This window comes from Halichoeres trimaculatus, unplaced genomic scaffold (assembly GCF_033239565.1).
Source record: "Halichoeres trimaculatus isolate MK-OKI-2021-1 unplaced genomic scaffold, fHalTri1.1 fHalTri1_scaffold_12, whole genome shotgun sequence".
NCBI classification, from domain to species: Eukaryota; Metazoa; Chordata; class Actinopteri; order Labriformes; family Labridae; genus Halichoeres; species Halichoeres trimaculatus.
Window position 1 is genome coordinate 11,061,886 of NW_027437190.1, and position 22,539 is coordinate 11,084,424.

The following is a 22,539-nucleotide window of genomic DNA, read 5'->3' on the forward strand; positions in this document are numbered from 1 at the left end:
TCTGATGCATTCATATCAGAGTGGGAACTGTGAACACAGCTGCACAGCACTGTTTTGACTCTGAACTCCAGGCATCAGAAGGTGAATATTGAACACTTTTTCAGGTGCACATCTCTTGAATGTCACTTTCCCACCCTCCTCTTTAATCCAGGTAAGGTTAGCTGAAGTTAACATGAGGAATGTGAGCTCCTCTGGTGTCCGCTGCAGCAGGAAGGGCACTGCTCCATGAACAGAGCTCTTTGTGCTGCTGCGGTTTGTTGTGTGCCATGCAGGCCCGAGCCCATAGATGACCCTTGTTGTTTCTGCGCAGGCCTGGGTGAGGCAGATGCGAACCAGAACAATGGCTGCGTCTCGGAGAAGCCGGCGGTGACTGACTCCACGGGCGCTGAGGGCCCCCACCAGCCTTGGAACAACGCCAGCACAGCTGACCCTGACGCCGCCACGCCACGCCCCCACCTGGTCCGCCTCTTCTCCCGAGATGCCCCGGGCCGAGAGGACAACACCTTCAAAGACCGACCCTCCGAATCGGACGAGTTGCAGACCATCCAGGAGCACAGCGGAGCGGCTTCAGAGTGCGGGTCGGAGAGCCCCGAACAGGACCTAGAATAGGCTAGCTTTTTTTTGTTCCTCCCTCCCTTTCTTTTCTCTTTTCCCTCCTCTGTCTTTCATCCTCTCATTCACGAGAGAGACAAGAACCCCACGTTTGACAAATACAGAATACTACCAACCACTACTACCACCATGGCATCCGCAAGCAGCTCTGCACAGGCCGCCTTCGGGCTGGGCAGGAGGAAGAAGAACCCCAGCGTCCTGGATCAGATTGGAAAGTTCTTTGGAGGGGACAAGAAGAGGAAGAGCAAGGTGAGGAAGCAGGGAAGGAGTGAAAGCTCAGTCCTTGTCATGTATCTCAGTTCATTCTGCTGATTCACTCCCAGAACCACTTTTTACTTCTGATTCTTTAACTGATCCTGTAAAAAAAATGTGCTATATACTCGTCATATGAATTTGTGTTGGTTTTAATGTTTTTTTTAACGGTGAACCGAAGTCTGACATTGTCCTGTGATTCCCACTAACTGGCTGAGAAGCTGTGAGTTGTCACTGGATGATGGCTTTGGGTGGGGTGTGTTTTATTCTTCATGTTTGATTTCAAGGAGGCTGTGATTTTGAGTCATTTACAGATAAATATCCATGTTGTTCTTATTTTAATGGTACTGACATTAGAAGCATTTGTCTCTTCAGTTCACTTTAACACATCTGTTGTAGATGTGATGTGGTGGAAATGCTTTTTGTTGTTGAGATGAGAGCGGTTGTGTGTCAGTTCTTGTATTCCCTTAAATACGATGCTGAAAATGTGAGCGTTGCTGATATCATTTAACTGAAACACTTGTGTGTTATTAGAAATTTTATGGAGACATTAGGTCCTCTGAAAAGACAGAGTGGAGCTTCTCTCCCAGATCGCTCAGCCTTGAGTGGTTTTAAGCATCTCTGAGAAGTCAGCAGCAGGGAGGTACTCTGAAAGCGTTTGCACGATGAAGCCAAATCACTTTCAGAGTTACTGATTACATTATGCTAAAATGATCAAAGAGATTAAAGATTTCTATCTTAATAGAGTTATTTATCTTAGAGCAGGAGCATTTAATCATCCCTGTTTGGGAACATACACAGACGTCTGCGGAGTAGGAACAGTCTTTTCTTATCCAGACGGCAGATTATGAGACGTTTCAGCCTGCTTTGCTCTGCAGTGTTGTCAAGATACCACGATTTAATCATGAGCTGAAATAAATACCCGGCTGATCAAGACAACTGTGTCACAAAACATCTGTATTAGTGTTATTTCCATTTGTTCTCCTGGTACCAGTTTGTCCATCTGATGTGACATGATGTGCTGAACCAGACTGTAGAGCTGCTGGTTCCACCCATTTCCAGTCAATGGGCCATACGCTCAGTGACGCCCTCTGGAGGTGGTGACAAACTTCTGCATCATAAAGTTCAACATTGAGTTCAGAGTGCGATGAAAAAGAGTTTGATTCTGGTCATCCTGACAACACTAAAGCTGAAGCCCAAAGCTTGTTTAGGTGCTTTACAGATTGAACAGTTTAACTCTTTAGTTTCCACTATCACAGCTGTGTCAAACTGTGGCTTTAGTAGTTTTTGTAGTTTAAAATAAGAGCTGCAAAGCTACAAAACAAATCCTGTGGACGTAAATAACTCTTTATATTAAAAGCTTACTGCCTGACCCTGCTGAATGCTGATCGCAGCGCTTTAAGAGGCGATTGACTAGAAAGAGATCAGTCAACAGCATGAATATATGCATTTACCTCCCACGCCTTACTGTAACAAAAATCAGCTTAAGAAGATTTTATAAAATTGTACACTTTGCATTTCCTGCATCAGCCTCTTCTGCTGATCAGGTTTTGTTTTGCTTCTGGAAAATGTTCAGGGAAAAGTATCATCCGAACAAATCGTGACGCTTTCATTCAACATGAGGTTTGTGTGTCTGGAGTATTCTCTGTCATTTTCTTTCCCTTTGTGTCATTTAATTAAATCCTCTCCATACTGATGAGAAGTTTACTCAAAGATGTAAGAATATATATATTTATGTATACTCACCGAGGGTTTGCCTTTAAACGAAGAGTGTTCACATGTTGAGTGAATGACAGGTTTGCCCCACCTCTGTTGCCTCTAGCTAGAAAAAAAACAGCCTGCACCTACTTCTCTGCTGCAAACACGTATTTTTGCAATGAAAACTCAACATGAAGATAGACCGTTTTTAGCTCTAAACTCTTCTGCCTGTCAGTCTGTGTGCACAGATTCTCCACAGACGACTTTAACCCATACTTTAAAGTTGAGGCTGCAGTATTAGTGTCAGTGTTTCTGTTGCATCTTGAAAATGCATGCTTATTTGAGTCCGTTTTAGATGCTTGGCAGGTCATCCTTCATGCTTTTGTCTTTTATCCTTTTCCTATTTTATGTACCAGATTTTCAAGAAAAGCCTGAGCTTCTGCTTTCAGGAACTGTTGGGAGATGTGAGAGATATTTTATAAGTTGTGAAATGACGCCAAAAAAATAAATAAAAAAATGCCAAACTCCAACCTCAGGACATGAAACAACAGCAGGAACTTGATGAAATTCACCTGATAGAGCTAACGATGTGCTAACAGGAAGAGAAAGCTAGGCCTGCATGAACCTCAGCTAACCAAGCAGAAAAGAAGACTCTTTCAGGAAGAATATTTGTGATCTTTTGTTTGCATTTTAATTTGTTGAATGGCAAAAAGCAGAGCTTAATATGTACGATCAGGCTTAAGCAGAACAGCTCACAGTCAGAACTCCTCCTCTCCGGTACTGTACTCTAACCCTGGTGTCTTGGATGAACCGGCAGTGCATCGGTTCTGATCCCTGTTTTGTAACGCCTTCAGCTCTGCAGTGGGCTCCTGTAACCGTTTGTATCTGCTCTGAACTGTTGTGACCGCTGACCTGTTCCTAACCTGATCCTGTTTGAACCTTTTTTGGATTATTGCTCGATTAAAACTCTTTAACAAAACCCTTGGCGCTCTCTTTGTTTTGTTTTCTAATCCATGTTTATTGATGTCTGTTTTGGTTTTGTGAAAATGTTCATTAACTGCTCTGCTAACAGCAATCCTGTTTAAGTCATCACTTCTGCAGTTATCTCTGAGAGAGAAGCAACCCATGAAGACTTTCACATTGATGCACTGTGGTCTGACTGCAGCTTTTGAGATTATTCACTCAAGGACAAATGGAAAATATTCCAGTTTAATCACCTGCAAACAAAGAGATGTCAGAGAAGGTTTCAAAGAAAGAGCTGCTTTTAATCTTCCATCTGAGCACAGACAGGACGGATAACTTTTTAGTGAGCTCAGAGCAGAAAAACAAAACACCTTTCAATTTCTGGCTCTTATTTGCTGAAAGGGCAGGGATTGTTCTTGTTGCCTGGAGACATGCGAGCATGAACCAAAGTTTATTAAATCACACTGTGATCTGAGAGAAGTATCACCACGTTTGAGTCATTCAGAGTGTGTTTTAATGATTCTGCATTTGCATGAGCAGCAGCATGTTGATCAGGATTACATCTCCAGCAGAAAGATCGGAAACAGGCTCAGGGGTCCAGCGTGTCCTGGCTCATTTTAGATTCTCTCTTACAGTCTGACAGTGTGTGTGTTTGTGTGTGTGTGTGTTTTATTCATTTCTTGGTGAGACAATCCAAGAAACAAACTCAAGCCAAGAAGCCTGCCACAGAAAATGACTGCACAAAAACAAACACTGTGGAGGATTTTAGGAAGACAGTGTTCATTTAAATACAAGCTGCAAACGAGTGATACAGAAAAACCAACGGCAGGTTTGTTTTATCAGTCACACATGAAATGAGAAACCTCTGTGCGTGGAGTGCAAACATCACTGAAGCGTTTTGTTCTTTGGATCAAGATATGAAAACCCAATCAAACATTTGGAAATGTAGGAAAAAAAATTTGAAAGGCAGGGTGTGTGATCATAATGAAAAAATAGAAATAAAGATTAAAAAGACTTTCAGAAAAAAAACAATAATTTAACTGATTATTTAAAAGAAAAAGAAAGTATAGTTCCAGGATCATTTATCAGGCAAAATAAAACCAAAAAAATCAACAGGAGCCAAATTAGAAAATTGCAAAATCATTGCAAAGAAAAACCTGCTTAACTCTAATTCCTCTTGATTAAGATTATTTTCCCCATTAGTCAAATCTGACTGCACTGATAAAAGCTCAGGAAGCCTCCTTTTTAATGAATTTTATTAATTCTGGAGAAACAAGACCTGACTGAGGAGAAAAGTGTGCTATTATACTGTTTCTCCACCAAAAAGCACTTTTTAAAAGTTGAAAGACCATTAATACAAAAACACTTTCCGGAAGATGGGCAGCTCATATTTACTCATAGACCAGTTCAGTCAAATGTAAGTGTGTCCAGTTGTTCACTGTGAAGCCAGTTCACAGACTGTTCATTCAGATTAATCGTCTTTGGATTCTTAATGATGAAGGGCAGATCATCAAAGATGAAAATGGACATTTACAAACCTGAAAGTCTTTCTCTCTTAAGATTAATGATTAAACAACACACACCATGAAGCAGATGCTGTCTCTGACCTCTGACCTCAGTTAGCAGTTGGGATTATCAACCTGAGCTCAATGATTAACAGCCTGAGTCCTAAAGGTCTATGATTTAATTTCTATCAACCAGCCCAACTTTGACAGAAAAAAGGCCTGAAATGTGGGGGAATCTGAGAGCTGTCCAGCTGTCACAAAATAAACAAATAGGACAAGGGTTCTATCAGTGTGGCAACAAGAAGAGAACAAAGGGGTTTTATTTATTCTTTATTTTTTTAAACTTATATTTAAGTTGCTTTTCTTTATGAAGTTGCAACCAAATAACATGTTATACAGCAGCTTTGGTGTCAGTTAACAAAAGTGCAAACCAGGGGTTTTTAAATCACTTAGAGCAGGAACATTTAATTATCCCGAGTCTGGAGCTGGTTAGCTTAGCCCAGCGCAGAGACTTCAGATGTGAAACAGCTGGTTTATCCCATTTACAGCAGGTTGGACGCATGTGATAGTGTGCTGTCCGGCTTGTGTGCTAACACTTGTTCAGTCTTAAAAATCTCAACAACTGGGCCAGCTGAAAAGGAAGAACCCAGTGATACAAGCCATTTTACCTTTTTCCAGTAAAAATCTTTGAGAGCAAAGTAATGCTACTGTCAGCTTTGAAAACAACCCTGAGTTTTCACTAGCACTAACTTAACAACAACCTCCAAAAGAATGATCTTTACAACAACATGTTTACAATAGAGAACACAGATTTTCTTTACCGCTTATTTCTCTACCTATGCACACAGTTTAATTTTTAAACAATAGGTTGGAAGATTGAACGTTATGAACTTTGCATTATCAGGGGCTTGACTTCACTCACTCTTTACTGCTAGGTTACCGAAAGTTAAACCAAGTTAGCATTTCAATAACCCTGACTGCTGTAGATAGGCCGCAAACCTCTGCTTCATGAACCAGTGTGCTCCCATGTTACATATAATCCATAAAGTGAAAATACCAATTCAGGATGTTCCTGACCAGATATCTGCAAACAAAATGTCATTTTAGGTTTCAAACTAGTTTTCTGCCATACATCAGCAATTTAGCACCACAGTTGGACTCATGGATTGATGCTAGCATTAGCATTTATTGAGCTCCAGCCTACAAAAAAGTTGCAGTAGTCCCAAATATTTGACGTAACATAACCTGTTTTATTTTTTTTTTCTTCTTTTTTTTTTAAAGTCATTTACTGCACAAGGCTCATGACACAGTTTGCCATAAGGTTAGCACTGAGCATTCAGCTGATATTTGTATCCATCCTGCGACCCCTTTACTGTGTGTCACAAAATAAAACTACAAAGGTTTGGGTCTTAAAAATTTCAACTGACATCACCACATGAATGGACTTCAATTAATTCATAACAGAAAAAAGAAAAACTTGGATTCATAACGAGTTGAAAGGCTAGGCATTAACTTGAAAAGATCAATCTTTTTTGAGGTGTCACTGAGCTGGATGAACTGTCATCATCCTGGTGACACTACTGGAGTAGAAGTTAAAGAAAAATGCAAAGAGATGAATCCTCAAAGAAACTGTTTTTTGATTCCAGGGCAACACTTTTTTTTCTTTTTTTCTTCTAACAGCTCAGACATGACAGACCATGTCTGAGTCAGTCCCTATGTTCTGGAGCTTTCCTTCGTTAGTGTGTCGGAAGAAGTGGAGCCCTCATTTTCATTTAATCATATCCCTCCCTTACATTTGAGCAGTAACCACCCCACATTCAAAAGCCTCTGCTGCTGAATTTATATATTGTCATTATTTAAATTTAGCATCTTTTTCACATGTTAAAAATAAGACATAAAGAGCTGTTTTTAAAGAAGGAGAGGAGATGAGTGGAGGAGGGACCCACTCACATCAAAGGGGCCAGCGAATGCACCAGCAGAATTCATTGTGCATTATTTGATCTCATCTCCCATCTCGTCCTTTTCTTCCCTCCTGTGCTCCACACAAAGGCTCGATGGTAGCCACTGGTGCCCCATTTCTTACCTTTCCCTCATTTTATCTCTGCTCTTACTCCTCATCATGTACACTGTGGGAGAAACAGACACACAGGGACTCACAGGGGCTCACACCTATGCATGAGGACATCATTAAAGGAAGACCTACACAGGTGTAACACCCACAGAGGACATATTTACTCCTATTCAAGAATCATTTTCACACACTCTGTAAACACAATACGTCCTCTGGTTCAGAGACATGGACAGAAATCCTTTTGAATGGATCAAAGAGACATATGTAGGTCATTTGTGTGGTAAGCTTTCTTTCATTTTTAATCTATGTGTTTCCTTTACCTTGTTTTTGTTTGTTCAATAAGAAAAAAAATCACATAACAACGTAAAAGATGACACATTATGTTACACAAAACTGTGTGAAAGGTGTTGGCAGTGAGACTTTCCCTCATCTCTGTTGCCCTAAGCTTCTTTGATGTGAGATAATGGATGTGAATCATCAACAGCCCGCCCACCCAGCACCCTCAACACCCCCCCTACACACACACGTACACACACTCTCACACAGGTATAAACAGACCTAACATTTCCTGCTAAATGAATGGGGTCACAAAAAAGACTTGAATGCGATGACATTCACTGGAAAGGCTGAACAAACCACGTGGGAGGAAATGAGTCTCTCATGTTGGCTACAGGTTATTGATGATTTTTGTAGAATTACATCACTCAGTTTTCACTTTTTTTTTAATATTTGTTTCTCTAACAGCAGAATTTTTTAATCATAAATTAATAAATTCAGACCCAAAGCCAGCTCTCCTTTTGACACAGCCTTTGTAAAAGTCTGATGTTGCAGATCTCAGCGGAATCGATTTTTGACTTTGGGATGATAATTAGCCCTCTTTGTTCAGACTGAGCCTTATGCAAGAAGACAGTGACGTCTTTGCCGGCCAGTTTGATCGGGTTTTATTTGTTTCAGTGAGTCGTGGACAAAGAGTTTTGGTAAATGAGGTTAATGAGGTGGGATCTGATGGCAAAGTGAGGCTGATGTTAATCATGCTGACTGAATTAATGTTTTGTCTCAGCGGCACAGAAATACAGAAGAAATGATACAAAGAATCCGCTTTTGATCACAAAGATTATGAAACAGGCACTGAAAAGTAAAAGTTTTGCCAACTTTCTCCAAAATGACTGAGCCTCACCAATAATGCAGCACATGTAAGCAAGTAGTTTGTTGAACAGATGCATTTAGATTCAACTGACAATCAAATCAATTTAAGTTTCAGGTAAGTACTTTGACATGTGCAAGAAAGTTATCGCAATAAAGAGAATTATTTATAATGCAGATCTTCCTTTTCATCCCTATTGGGACCAGAAATAAGATATTTGTGCACTGCTCTAAGTATTCATCTGTGTAGTTTTTGTAGTGTCAGAAAAACTGAGCAGTTTTTATGGCAGTAATAAGAGGATTACACCTTGACAGATAATCTGCTAAGCAGGCATTCATTATTCAAGATCTCTGTGACGAATCCCAGTTTAACTGTTTTTAAAATCTCACTCTTAAGAATTAAAGATTAGGTTTTGCTAGTTTTGGACTTCAGTATCCATTCATCAAACGATCAGATGTGTTTTTTCTTTCCCTCTCAGGGATCTTTCAGAGGTGCTCTTTCACCAGCCCCTCAGAAAGCCTCCGCCACTTCCCCACGTAAGAAGGGCCAGGAGAACGCTGTGGTCCACTTCTTCCGCACGATCGTGAGTAAATAGGAAACAGAGTGTCTTTTTAGGACTCACTGTGGGAGTCAGTACTGTCCACATTTTTTTCCTCCATTATTCGTCTCTTTCCTCTTTAATCTGTTGTCTCTCTAAATAACTCTGTCAAATCTCTTTACTTCCTGTGGCTAACTCCTCTTCAGGTGTCCCCCGCCCCTCCAAAGTCTAGGGTGAGTTTGCTTTGTGTACTTGTTCACTTGGTAGTTAGACACACACACACACACACACACACACACACACACACACACACACACACACACACACACACACACACACACAAAAGTGCACATGTACTGTATAACACAAAAATAGAGGATAAAAATGTACAATAAATCACTCTCTTTATGACAGCATTTCTGTTTTAATAGGAAGGTGTTTCTTTAAATTCTGTGGAAATAAATGTACTGTATAAACAGTTAATATATTAAAAATAACAGCAATCTGAAATGATGTTTATCATAATAAGTTGGCACATTCAAAACTCAAGGAGTTATTTTTGACTGCATTGAACCTCTGGATAAAAGCATCAAAGTTTGAATTTAATAAATAAATTAAGTTAATTGATAAAATAAATATATAAATAAAATAGATTAATTAATTGATTAATTAATTAATACATAAATAAATAGTACAAAAAAACTAACAATGACCAAAAAAATAAAATAAAAGAATAAATAAATAAATAAATAAATGAATAAATAAATAAAAGAACAAAAAATCCCATTATATATATTGTTATTTTTATTAGAGTTATAAATCTTAAAATAAACAATTTTTAAGCATTTTAGCAATTAACTTTGAAAAAATTGATTTAAAAAAAACTTATGGAGACAACTTTAGTTATAATCACATTAAAAGTGGAAAGCAGTGGCTAAATATTCAGAAGTTGACCGTTAGCATTTAAACAAATGGGTTGTAAATAGTGTTTCTTTATTTTCTTTAGTTATCTCAATTTTCCAGTTTTGATAAACAGGAACAATGAAGAGCATTTGAAGCCACAGTAGGCCACTGAGGTCATGTTTACTATTATTATATCAGCTGAATATTGCAAAAACAAAAGACGTTTGATTGAAGACCTGAGACCTAGACTAAAAAATAACATTCAAGGAGAAATATGTTCAGCTTTCAGCTTTATGAAGCTGGACGTCTTATAATCTCACTGTCACCATGCTAACCTAGATCTTTAGCGAAGGTGAATTTGTTTTTAGAGGCATGTGAAAGAATAATGTCAGCCCAATAAAACCATGAAAAATAGCAGTTCAGTTACAGCAGCACGCACTGAACGCCTGACGTCTGCAGAGTCTGCGTTCAGTTAATGATGAACATAATCTGACCCAGTGTCCACAGACCTCTCTGTGTCCTCTGTAAATTGAAGAGATCTATGCCAAGCCTCAGTGTCCTTAATGCAAGCAGACATCTGTCTGTTTTGCTTTTGGTTTTGGAAGGCAGCCATGTTTCAGATTGCTTTCACCACATGTCCTGGTGGTGAAGTGATGCCAGTGCAGCCCCTCTCCACACAGCACGCCTGACTGTGATACACTGAGAACATTTGATAGTTTATGCTGTATTTGATCGCTTCTTGTATGCTGTGTCTTTGTTTTTTTTTTCTGACTTTTCTCATTGCGGGCATCTTCCTTGCTCCTCTCCTCTTTCCCTCATATCTTCCTCCCCCTCTGCTCCTCTTCTGTTCCTGCTCCCCCTGTGACCCTGTGACCTTTCCCCCCTGGATGGACCCTCCTACCTGCCTCCTTCTTCTCCTTCCCATCCTGCCTTTGCGCTGAGTAAGACACATTTCTATTTGTCCCCTCTCCTTTGTATCTCTTGTCCTTTTCTCTTGTCTCTCTGCACGTCCAGTGGAGGGGCCTAGCAGCCAAGATAGGCCTGGTAGGTGCTTTAAAAGAAAACTGCACAGAAACAGGTTTCATGCCTAATTAAACCGAGAGGACAAGTGAGGTCATCTGCTCAAACAGCATCCGAGCGTGACGCCTGTGGCTCTGTGTCCATTTAGTCTCCATCAAGCACTTTAGCCATCGTAATCTGTCCATACATCAGTGATAACGCCCTCATTTCCCTCTGAGCTGTATCCATTTTCAAAAACTCCATTCCCATTCTGTATCTGTGCAGCGGGACTTACCCCTATCATGTTCATGTATTGTATATTCATGATAACGCAGGCATTATTCTGCTCTTCATTATCACTGTTTCATTTCAAAAATTCCTCTGAGGCTGAATGAAGTGCGTCTGCCTTCTGCTTCATTTAGCAGCATTATCAGCTCTTATTTAAGGTCTCATGCCTGTGTGTGCATCTGTGTGTGTGTGGTTGTGGTTTTATGAATACAAGTGTGTCTTTGCTTGTTCTGAATCACTGAGAAGCAGAGGAGTATTTGAGGTTAAGGAAAGTCAGATCCTTCTCTAGGGACTGTCAGAAAATGATCAGGGTGAGGCAGTTTTACACACTCTTGGACTATTTTTGAGAGAGCATGAGAGGAACATTTAAATCCCTTAATATAACTGCTCAGAATGGTCTTCAAGAAAAAAAAAATAGACAAGATCTTCATGAGACGTTCTGATAGATGAGTTCATCATATAAAAATTTTATAACTGATTGATGACAGGTTGGAGGTGTGCGGGCCTCAAACATCAAGCTCTTCACATAGCTCTTTCACTGACAGGTCTCTAGAGGTCTGGCCAGTTAAGGGAGTATTGAGACCCAATTCCACCAAGCTGCTTAGTTCGGTCTTTCTCGGCACAGCATGCATTTTATGGCGTTTCCAATGACTAATCCTGGGACGGATCCCTAAATAATCGAGGCAAGTTGTCCCACTTTTTGGGACCCTTCAGTAGGGGTGCCAGACTAAACAGATACTATCCCAAAGGTGGAGCTACATCAATGCAGTCCGTTGATTGGTCGAAAGAACCGTCACTTACCCCGTGATGTCTTCCATCATTGCTCGTTGTTTACTGTGTCTCGTTGTTGACACTGTATCGCGCTGCTATGGCATCACGCCATTATCTAACTGATGCAGCTGTTAGCATCTGGCTTACATGCCCACTACCACAAGGGGGCATAGTAACACGGCACAGCACAAAATGAAGCCTAGAAAAAAGCACAATACCCCCTCTTTAAAGAACAGGTTTGATTTTAGATACTCTCTCTCTCAGTGAAAGTGAAAAAGATTGCAAGAGAAAAAATCCTGTAAATTTCCTGAAACTTTCCACAGGAAGTAAGGATTGAAGAATCTGGAAATATTCTGAACTGTTTTATCAAAACTTACATGCACAGTGCATGTAGGGAGAATGGCCTCTTTAGCCCTGCAGTCAGCAAAGTGCTGCCATATGGTCAAGAAATAGCAGAGATATTTATGCTACAGTAAATGTACCCTGGCTTTATTGAAGTTCCTCGTTATAAACCTCACAGATATTCCCGAAAAATTCCTGTGGAAAATTTCTGACTTTGAAAATTCCCTAAATTATGCAGCCCTCAAAGTGAATCAGACAAACAGCATGCTTAAAGCGCTTCACACTGTACAAGAGTGTAGCCAAAATACTCCTTAATTGGGGCTAACAAAGTGCGCTGTTGGAGCAAACGTCGATGGAGTAGGGAGTAAAATTAAAGAACCAAGGTGTTTGTATTCCCACCTTGTGGTCAGAGTCAAACAAAAATTCAGGATGATTAAAGCACCTAAAGTAACACACATGATGTAAATCAAAGATTTGAATTCGGCTCTAAGTACATTGGCTTCACTTTTGATGACATGTTTGTCATCCATCTTTTTTTTCACTGTTCATGACTCCTTCCTGCAACAGACACGGATGTTTTGAATCAGCTCATTTGTTGCAATTTTTTTGAGTCTCCCCCTGCTGGTTGTTGGACAGACTGTAGGTTGAAGGCACCCTTGTTCCAACTGAACCCCTTTTTCTTTTTAAGTTTTGCCAAAGTTTTCTCCCACTTACACATTTTCAAATATTTATGTTAGCATTATTTTTTTTCCAAAGTAAAACAAACTTTGCTGATGGGATAGACCTCAGCTCAATGACTGGCAATAACACACAAGAGAAGGCAGGCTCTATGAAACTGATTAGTATTTGCTGTACAGCTGACACCAAGCAAGCCTGGAAAAAAGTGCTGTTGCATATCTTCACAAAGTTTACCACTGTCAGATTTATTTTTTATTTTATTTCACTTTCAACAAACTTTCGCTAAATTAAGCAAGCATAAACTTTTAATATCAAACTCTTAAGCTCTCTCATGCATAATACAAATGAAACAATCCGATGAAAGCATTGCCAGAAGTGGAATAAATCTAAAATGCAAAATCAGAATAGCAGAAGTTCAACCAAATCAAATATGAATTTAGTTTTTGCTATATTTTGTGTTTTTTAGTGGTATTGCTGGAGCCGATACGGAAATGAAGGTTTCATGAATTTTATTCTCTTCTCTCTCCTCACTCTCTAAAAGCCTTACACTCCCTTGACTGAACTGAAAAAAGGCACTGAGCTTTCTTTTAAAAGGTCAACCATGTCTCTTCCTGCAGCACTTTTTCCACTTTAACACACTGTCTCTGTCCTCCCTCTGGCAGGGTGACCAGAAGTCAAAGAAGGCCGGTGCAGGGGAAGGCACCCTGACTAGGATCTTCAAAATGGTAAAAATTACTTTTCAAACACTTTCCCAGTTATCTCCCAGAAGCCTCTCTTTCCTGGAAGTGAAGGCACTCAGAAAGTGGAATATTTCTCTATTAACTCTCTTGCCTGTGCCTTTTTTTTCCTGCCTCAGTGATGATATCAGCAGCAGAGTGAGTAACAGATATGTGCTGGAGGGAAACTTGCGGTTAACTCTCTCCACATTAGTTTGATGCGCTTTGAAGACATTTAATCTCATTACTAGAGCAGCAGCAGCTGCAGAGTAATCAGAGGGTGATCATCGTTCATGCTACATGCTTTATGCCAGTCACGATATAATCATGTGAAAGATGAAGGATCCAGTTCTGACCGGTCCATGGGGGCTATCGCTAACATACGGTGCTGGCTTCGCAGGATGGGAAAGGATGCTTTTGCAAATATGTAACCTAACACTCTTATTCTATATTATTGATCACTTAAGACACATCTTTATTTTTTATGTTGTGTTATCACTTTATAGGCAGCTTTAAAACTGTTTGGAATGACATCACACCATGGGCAGCTTTTGCTCGCCCATTGATTCTGTATTTCTCCAAACTGACCTGCAGCTGCAGCAGAACGTTGTTTGTGTTAGGCGTCTTGGCTCCAAACCTCATCACTCCTCACTGATTACCTTTAAATGCAGAAATCGAGGCGTGATGAAATAATGCCTTCAGTCCCCTGTAATCACAGCCTGCGGGTGGATCCTGTGGAGAGGATGAGGATGAAATATTGAGAGCTGCACTGGGCAGGGCAGCGGTAGCTCTGGCAGAGAGTGGAGATCATGCTGCTTGAATAGAGCGCCTAATTGTGAGGAAACGTTAGCATGTTTGTCAGATGATGGTGAGACTGATGGAAGGAGCTGTGAGTGTTCATTCATCTGATCAAAAGTCAGGTGTGACAGTAGCCTTGTAAGTTCTAGACATCTTTTATTGCAATCAACAATTTCAAGCTTAAACCCAATCACTGTAAGCTACCTGTTAGCAAAACAAAACAAAAAAGGCTTCAAGATGCTCTAAGACTAAGTATCGTTGTCCCTTTAGATCTATTTACTTATTATCAGTTTTACTGACTAATAAAGCATCAAACATCCTTAGGGTCAGCGTCACAGATTCATGTCTAAGTTATATAAAGTCTAATGCCTCTTACGTCAGTAAGTGTTGGAGCTTTTTATGTTTCCTCTCACTGTTCAGCTGTCAATCAGGGTGCTGTACCTCATATTAACCCCGCTGAACGTGTCACATTTCCAACATGATTTTCAAAGACTTATATTTAATCAAAATAATAAAAAGTTTCCTTAAAAACATTTTTGAAAATGTGGGAAATTAAAAAAAAAGAAAAGAAAATTGTATTCTACCCACTCAAGGATCATCATATAACTACAGGGAGCTAAAGATGTATTTTGTCCCTTTTCAAATTAGCTGCCCTCATGAAATCATCCACACACATACATATATATATATATAAATATATATTCAGGAAAATCATTACTAATTTTTAAGAAGCTTCAGTTAGAATGACATCTAAACTGTAACTCTTTATGTATTTATTTATTTATTAAATAAGTATATTATTAGATAAGTATATTCTGCATTGAAAGAATGCATGTTTACAAGAAACTTTACTGAAAAAGCTGCCAAAACCACCTAATTTTTGAAATGTGATACAAAAATCTTGTAAAAAAAAAAAAAAAATGACATCACAATATCTTTTGGTGTATTTTGTTGAAGGGGTTAGTAAATATTTCAGTTCCAAAAAGTAAGTTGGAATTTTTATGGTTTGTGGGAAAATCACTGGGAAATAAGTAATCCCTATTATAGTAAGTGATTATGATAATAATTATTCTTTTTTATTAAAAAACAAATAAATAGATAAATAAATAAATTAGTAAATAAATAATGTATGCCATGTACTCTTATAACGAGCCCATGTTCCATGTGTTATCACGTGGAGGCAGTTTAATGACCTGTACTGCAGCTACTCATGAGAGGGACTCTATACAGTTTGGCTTCGCTTGTGGCGAGCTGTTCTGTCGTCCATTTTTTTATCCATGCTATGGCAATCAGAGGCATTTCTCAAACTGGACTCACGTTTCTGCACTTACATAGCTTTTCTCAATTCTTCTGACTGCTCAGTCTCTTTAACAGTAGATGTTGTGTTAGCGTTATCACACACATTTATTAAAGCTTAAAGCTCCAGTTTGAGTATGCATATGAAGTCACATGGCCCCACCTAATACCCTGCCTTTGGGAGCACATCAGGTCAAGTGTCTCATCCAAGGACACTCGAACATGAAGACAACAAGAGCTGGGCATCAAACCAACCTTATACTTATGAGACAACACACTTTATCATGAAGCAACAACTGGTGCTTGTTTCCTCCCTCTCAGTTAAAATCATGCACAAATGTTGGCCAAAGAGAGATGTGACGTGTTTATAAGTTTGATAGGTCAGAGTTCAAATGGAAAGTTTGACATCAAGAGAAACTAATCAGTGAAAAGGAAAGGGAAATAATGTGTTGACTTTAGGATGGTTTAGATTTGGGTAAGATTTAAAAATACAAGCGAGGCTTTCACTGAAGAAAGTTGGCTGATAGTGGATCAGAGCAGTGAACCCTGTTTCACTCTGAAGGAAGCCTTGAAATATGAAACGTCAATCACATACTCCAAGTTTTAGCTTCTTACTCCTTTTTTAAATCCCAACCTGCTCCTTAAATCCAAACCCCCGTCCCCGTCAACCAACGTTTCAGCTCCAGCTGCTTTATTCACGACTCTGTGACAGAAACAGCTTCGCAGCATTTTGTTTGCAGACTCCACGAACAGGAGTGTCAGCTTTTAATGCTTCGCAGGTTTTTGCCTGTCAGGTTTTAATTAGCTGGCCTCTCACACTGTACCCGAGATACGTTTCTTTAATTCTAAATGATTGTGCAGAGAAATGCTAATTTCCCCAGAGCTGCATCCTCATCTGCGGTGACTGAATTGTTGTCAATTAAGTACAGCAGAGTAAACAGCTCCAGAGATGATGAAGTTGTAGGACGCTCATTTTACATCCCTCTGATCCAGCTAATTAACTCTGTGCCATCACACGACCACTCTTGATAGAAGCTTTACGCTCCAAATTAGCATAAGAATCAACTAGTATTGGCTTTTCATTTATGTTTCTCTTTGTGTCTGTGAACATTGTCAGGGTTACATCTCAGAGCTCCTTTTTCATGCTAGATAATGAATAACATCTGAAAGGTTTAAAAGAATGACTCAGAACAAAAGCTCCGTCCCTGGCGACGTTAAATGAGGAGGAGGAAAAACTTCTGACAGTGTGGATTATCTCCCCGAGCAATCCATAAAGATTTGTTTCTTTTGTGTGAGCTCTACGTCGTCAGAATCCTCTTCTCGTGTCTCTTTTTGATCTGAATAATAGAGAGCGTTGGAAGAATCACCATAATGTGCCTTTGTGATAAACACAGGACGTCTTATCTGAAAGTTTGGGATACAAAACAAACAGAAAACAGAAAGGGTCTGTTTCTGATGAACGCAAACTATCACAGAAACACATCTGACGGATCTGGAGACTGACATGTGATTACCCTTGGTCAGGAGATGAGACTCACACACATTTCCCATCCAGCTGTCCAATGAATTTTTTTCTCTCTCTGTGTTTAAAACATGGTTTGTTTTAAACAAGAAATTTTATATAAAAGAAGATGTAAGAAAAAAAAAACTCCTGCCTGTAAAATAATGTCCTGTAATTTATCAAGAGCATGGTACGGGGTCACAACCCTGCCAAGAGAAACAAAATTAATGCTGATTTTCATGACAAACAATTAAAAAAAAAAAAAAAAAAAAACTGTAGTTAATCATACAAAAAGAAACCCTTAGCATCTTTGCATCACCATGCTCCTGTCCACCTTTCCACCAGTTTATCTTTTTATCTTTTAATAAAAAATTATAGATAGAAGCTGTGGTGTGGTGTAAAAAAGTCATCTGGTCTTGGAGCCAGGACAATATTTGCTTTCATCTTTTCACTCTCTGTGGAAAGCTGCTAGCTTGGTTTGATTTGACGTTTCTCCAGTGAAAACAGACAAGTGAGCGTTATGTAACACCGACATGCCTCATGTAGTGCTGTGGTTTCCAAAGTGAGGGTTGTGAAACACTGATAGAGAGCTTCCAAAATCCAAAACTGTTTATATTTCCATATTTCATCCATTAATGTCACAATATAAACAGAAATATGGGTTGAATTATATTTAAAACCATGAAAACAGAAAAGCTTCAATCAGTTTTTCTCATTTCTCTGTCATCAAAAGACCCTGATGTGACTATTAGCCACACAACACAGCTACACTTAGTTTTATACTGAATAACTAAATTAAGTATTTTTGGCCATTATTTGGATTGTTTATGTCTGTTTTGGATTAACCTATCAATCGAAGGGGGTTGCAGGTCTCCTGCACAGTTATTTCCTTTATACTAGAAGTTCCTGTACTCAAAGGGGGTGGATGAAGAACTACAACATTAAAGAGGCTGTGATGAGTTAGAAAATTATGTTTAAAAAGTCTCCCTTCTAGATATATGCCTGATTGTAATCCAAACTTTAAAATGAGATTATCAACGCCAATATTACAGGTTACAGGTTATTTTGAATTGCTACTTCATAGCGTCACAATCGAGTCGAGCAGGACTCAATTGATTTACAGCACTTCTTGGTCTCTATGACAACACCACGCACGCTAGCTGACGAAGTTTAGCAAGTGAGAAGAGATTAAAAAAAAAAAAACAGAAATCTGTGTTTTTCTTTGCAAAAAACAATTTCTGTGATTAATTTTGTAGTGATGGTGGACACAGGAACCTAACTGCCTGACAGAAAAAGGACAGAAGAGCAGAAGAAAGCTAAACAGGAGAGTGATACAGCCCAAACTAAAGGCAAATTAGCCTTTAGCTTGGGCTGTATCACTCTATAACACAGGGGTTAAACTTGAGAGTCTATCAATAAAATGAAGAGTGAGGTTAAGTTAGCTCTGCTTGGTAGATGACTGGCAGTACATGGCTAACCAGGATTCACTAATGTTACACATTGCAGACATGTCTCAGAGCACCGGTCTGCCAGCTGTGCTAAATATAGACAGTAAACTACATATAAACGGACAGTGTTTTCTTGTTGTCATGTTAGCCTACAGATACATCGGAGCACTGGGCTGACGATGTCGCTAACATGTAGCCAGCTGCTAAAACATTTGCTTGATGTCATGTTTCAAACCATAGCGGCACGTAACTGTACTGATAAATACCTTACCTCAGCGCATCGTATCCAGTAAAAAGTTGTCTTGAACAAAGGAAATTTGTTTCAATTCAATCTCCATTTAATTCCAAAACAAACACACACCACACTAAAAGTAATTAACGACAGTGTGCATGAGACTCCAGGCCACAAGGTGGCAAGGGAGTGCAATTAAAACAGATCCTCATCATAGCATCCTTAAGAGGAAGCAGGATGAGGCGTTGTGTATAGAAACATGAATAAAAGATGTACAAGGACAAAAAAAGCTTTTTCTGTGTCCACAGGGGGCGCTAAAACTGAAAGTTCCTCTCAGGAGATTTAATGTATTTTTAGCACGGCAAAGTTGACTCCTGAAGCCAAAAAAAAGTTCCACTTTTAACTCAATTCTTTATTAGCTCAACTCTTTTACATTTGTTGTCGCCTCACTTAGGTTTTATTTATTTTTATTCTTTTGTTGGGCTTTTGGCATGTAATTTACTTATTTGCTTATTTGTTTATTTCTTTTAGGCTCTAGCTAAGCATCATTTCAGGCAAGGTTCTGCCTACAAACCTGCTAACCTGCACATTTCTCATGTTGATGAACTCCTTTGCGTTTATCATGTTGAGCTCTGGCCTCATTGTTTAATGGAACGAGTCACAGTTCAGATGCTAAAAAGTTACCACATTTAATGCTTTGTCTTTATTTTGATGAAGGAGCATCTGATGAAAACATCCATCTTTGCAGGCCTTAAACACATTTTTGACTCACAATTTGACAAATAGGACTGCTAGTAATTCATTGAGGCTAATGCCAGAAGCTAAGGTGAAAAAGAAAACTCTTAAGAGCCGTTACCTTGAATTACTGATAGAGAAAAGCGATGTGCTTCTTGTGCTGACGAGGAGTCCTCAGACATCTTTTGACAGAGATTAAACCCGTCATCACATCCAGAGTGATAAGACCACTGGGCCAGACTCCAGAAACAGCAGAGCAGTTCATTAATGCAGAATCGGCCCTGATGGACCTTCACATCCATATATTCATCATCTCTGTCTCGTCTGTTATTCAGGGAAGCAGGAGTGCTTCTCCAGCCAAACGCTGAAGTCCCACCACAACCCCCCAACCAACAGCACGAGGGCAAAGGTCAAGACCACGGGACTGAAGTGGGGAATACGAGGAAGAAAAGGAGGAAATCTTGTCACCCCCTAACCTCCCTGTCCTCCCGTCTCTGTTAACACCCTAACATTAAACCCCTCACAGTACATCCCAACCCTCTTTTTGGCTGGTAGATAGCGACACAATCTGTTGCCCCCCTCCCTCCCTCCCTCCCTGCATGCTTTGTGCCGAGTCTGTGCAGTTATCAAGTTATCATGATCGGTGTGAACTGTTTGCTGAAAGTGATCCTGAAGCCGCTCACGTGTGCAGCCTGAATGACCCCCCTCCCACCATGGCTCTCCGTACATGTGCTTGAGTTTCTGTGCACGTCTTTGAAGTTTTTTTTCTAACATAAGCGATGGTGAAACTGAAGCAGACCCGGAGCAGTTGATGGTTCCGGCCGGTGGGAGTCCGACTGACTCGACCGTCATTGCCGCTTGCTGATTGGACGAACAGACCGGGTCGTTTCTGTTTTAACGAGGAGTGGTTTTCTGTCTCGTCGTTCTGTCTTTGTCTTCCTTAAAACCTTGTCTGTCAAACCAAACATACTCTTGTGTTTCTGATTTAACAAACTTCACGTTATTAAGAGAGCCATTCTGTGTGTTTTCATTCAGCCCTCATGTCGTAGCTGTAGTTAAGCGTCCTGTCGTGAATGTTGTGTTGATCCGTGTTTAGTCCTAAAAGCCGAGGCTGGCTGTGGATTTTGTGGTAAAAATGTAATTTTTAAAAATTTCTAAAAGAATTTTTCTGCAAATGTGACTGAAAACAGGATAAATTAGTCATTCCTAACACTCCATGTTTCCCCCTCCATGAGATAACGACACACTTATTTTCCTCTCCATGAACTCCACCTAAACACATCTTATTGGACTGTTTCACAACTCTTAAAACCCCCAGACGGTGTCTGAAACAAGATTTGGTGTTGCATTATAGCAGATTCAGACCTTCCTCTTAGCTTTAGTGTAGTCTAGCTCTCTCTTCTTTGTCCGGTTTGTTTATACCTTACACAGCAGCCATATAAAATTCACAAAACCCCCTCTGCGCTAAACAACAAGTGCCTTTCCTCCTGGCTACCAAACAACGCGCTGCATTCCCGTCTTGTGGAATAAACACAAACACAATTTCAAAAAGGTGCTCTGAAACTAACTTTGTGCAATTTTTTGAGAAGAAAAAAAAAAAACGTTGAAGAAGAAAAAGTTCAGCACAAACATCGTGCAGATCACAACATCCATCTTCCAACTGTGTTAAAAGCAGGCGTGTGTGACCTCCAGCCTTCATCTCTCCTTCTGTTTGTGTGCTCGAGCCTTTGTGAGTGCTGTGTTGTGTTCTGAACGGATCCTGTGGATGAATGTAAAGATCCTCTTCATTATTGTATGTGTAATAAAACATGACCAGCCACTTAACTGAGAATAAAAAAAAAAAAAATTACAAAACCAACTCTACTTTTCCAGCCTCTGGAGTGTGTTTTGTTCAGAGTGGTACAGAAGAAGTGGAGTGGGGGAGATTTAATGTCAGTGGGTCAGGTCAGGACATCGTCACACAGACTTGGATTTGACACAGTTCCTTTCATGAAGCTGGAATCTGTGCCTCGTTTCATAACCGGGACTCATGCTCAGCTTTCAGGGCCGCTGGGGAGGCTTCAGACGAGACACCATTCAGACTGGAGTGTGTGTATTCTCCCTGGAGTGTTTACAGAGGACATGCATTTACATACACTGAACAACAACACAGAGCAGGCTGTGACACACACACACACACACACACAAAAAAAAAAAATCCAATGTACAACTTTTCAATTCATATCTCAGCTTTTCACACAGACACAGATCTGCTGTGTTTTGTAACAAAGCGTTATTCAGCTCCTTTCAGCAGAGAGAAATGTTTACCATCACAGTGTTATTTTCAAACATGAAGCAGAGAGAATAAAGATGCCACAATGGACGACTGTATATGTCTATACGAGCTCCTGTGAGGAGTTCGAGGCTGGTTATGAAACAGGATTTAATTAGTATTGACGTCTTTTGACCTAAATAAACAAACCAGACCATAATCAGCAGGATTGATTACTTCTTTGCACTGCTTTCAAGGTCTGAAACCGCTGCAGCAGAGGAGCAGTCAAAGTGATGGACTGCCTGCAGCAGAAACAGACGTTTTATTTACATTTTCTAGAGCAGAGATCAACATTATTTTCTGTTAAACGAGGCAGATTTTTTTAAACCAGGGCCACCTGCACAAGGGCGAACCTCATGGTGCGCGACCTAAACCACTAGGCCATCTGTGCTCCCACAATTTTTATTTTCACAGAGAAAAATCAGCACCGAGAGATGAGTTGCAGCTTCAAACTCCTTGCAAAAACTTTAAGTGAAGGAAAAATAAATTTTCGGACACAGTGGAAACACATAAACTTACATTACGTGACATTGTTTTCTCCACCAGCACACCGCAAAGAGAACTGTGTCACACGGCCATGATTATACAATATAGCTATTTCAGTGAAAAACACGGGTGATTGTGCATTTATTGAACGATATTTGATTCCAACAGTGAACAAAAGTTAGAGGTCCCATATTCTGCTCCTTTTCTGTAGTTTAATATGGATCATTGATGTCTTCATGAAATGGTAGTAAC

The 22,539-nt window shown here is 39.8% G+C and overlaps 2 protein-coding genes across 6 annotated transcripts in view; both read left to right on the forward strand.

Moving 5' to 3' along the window:
• The window catches only part of LOC141801354 (myelin basic protein-like), a 59,243-nt gene extending 58,634 nt beyond the window's left edge, over positions 1-609 (forward strand). Inside the window, exon 4 of the mRNA XM_074684361.1 lies at positions 311-609. Coding sequence (XP_074540462.1) covers positions 311-609 — 299 coding nt within the window. The remainder of the gene's footprint in view (positions 1-310) is intronic.
• Positions 608-21,353, forward strand: LOC141801355 (myelin basic protein-like). 5 transcript variants are annotated; one of them, XM_074684363.1, is made up of 7 exons: positions 608-861; positions 8,724-8,828; positions 8,990-9,016; positions 10,701-10,730; positions 13,427-13,489; positions 13,621-13,639; positions 19,826-21,353. In XM_074684363.1, exons 1-6 carry the CDS (start codon positions 742-744, stop codon positions 13,621-13,623), a joined length of 348 nt encoding a protein of 115 aa, XP_074540464.1. In that variant the 5' UTR covers positions 608-741; the 3' UTR covers positions 13,624-13,639; positions 19,826-21,353. The 5 variants fall into 5 exon arrangements, with proteins under 5 accessions (XP_074540464.1, XP_074540463.1, XP_074540468.1 ...); XM_074684362.1 differs by lacking the exon at positions 13,621-13,639; XM_074684367.1 differs by lacking the exon at positions 10,701-10,730 and having other exon boundaries at positions 13,436-13,489.
• The last annotated feature ends 1,186 nt before the right edge of the window (positions 21,354-22,539 follow it).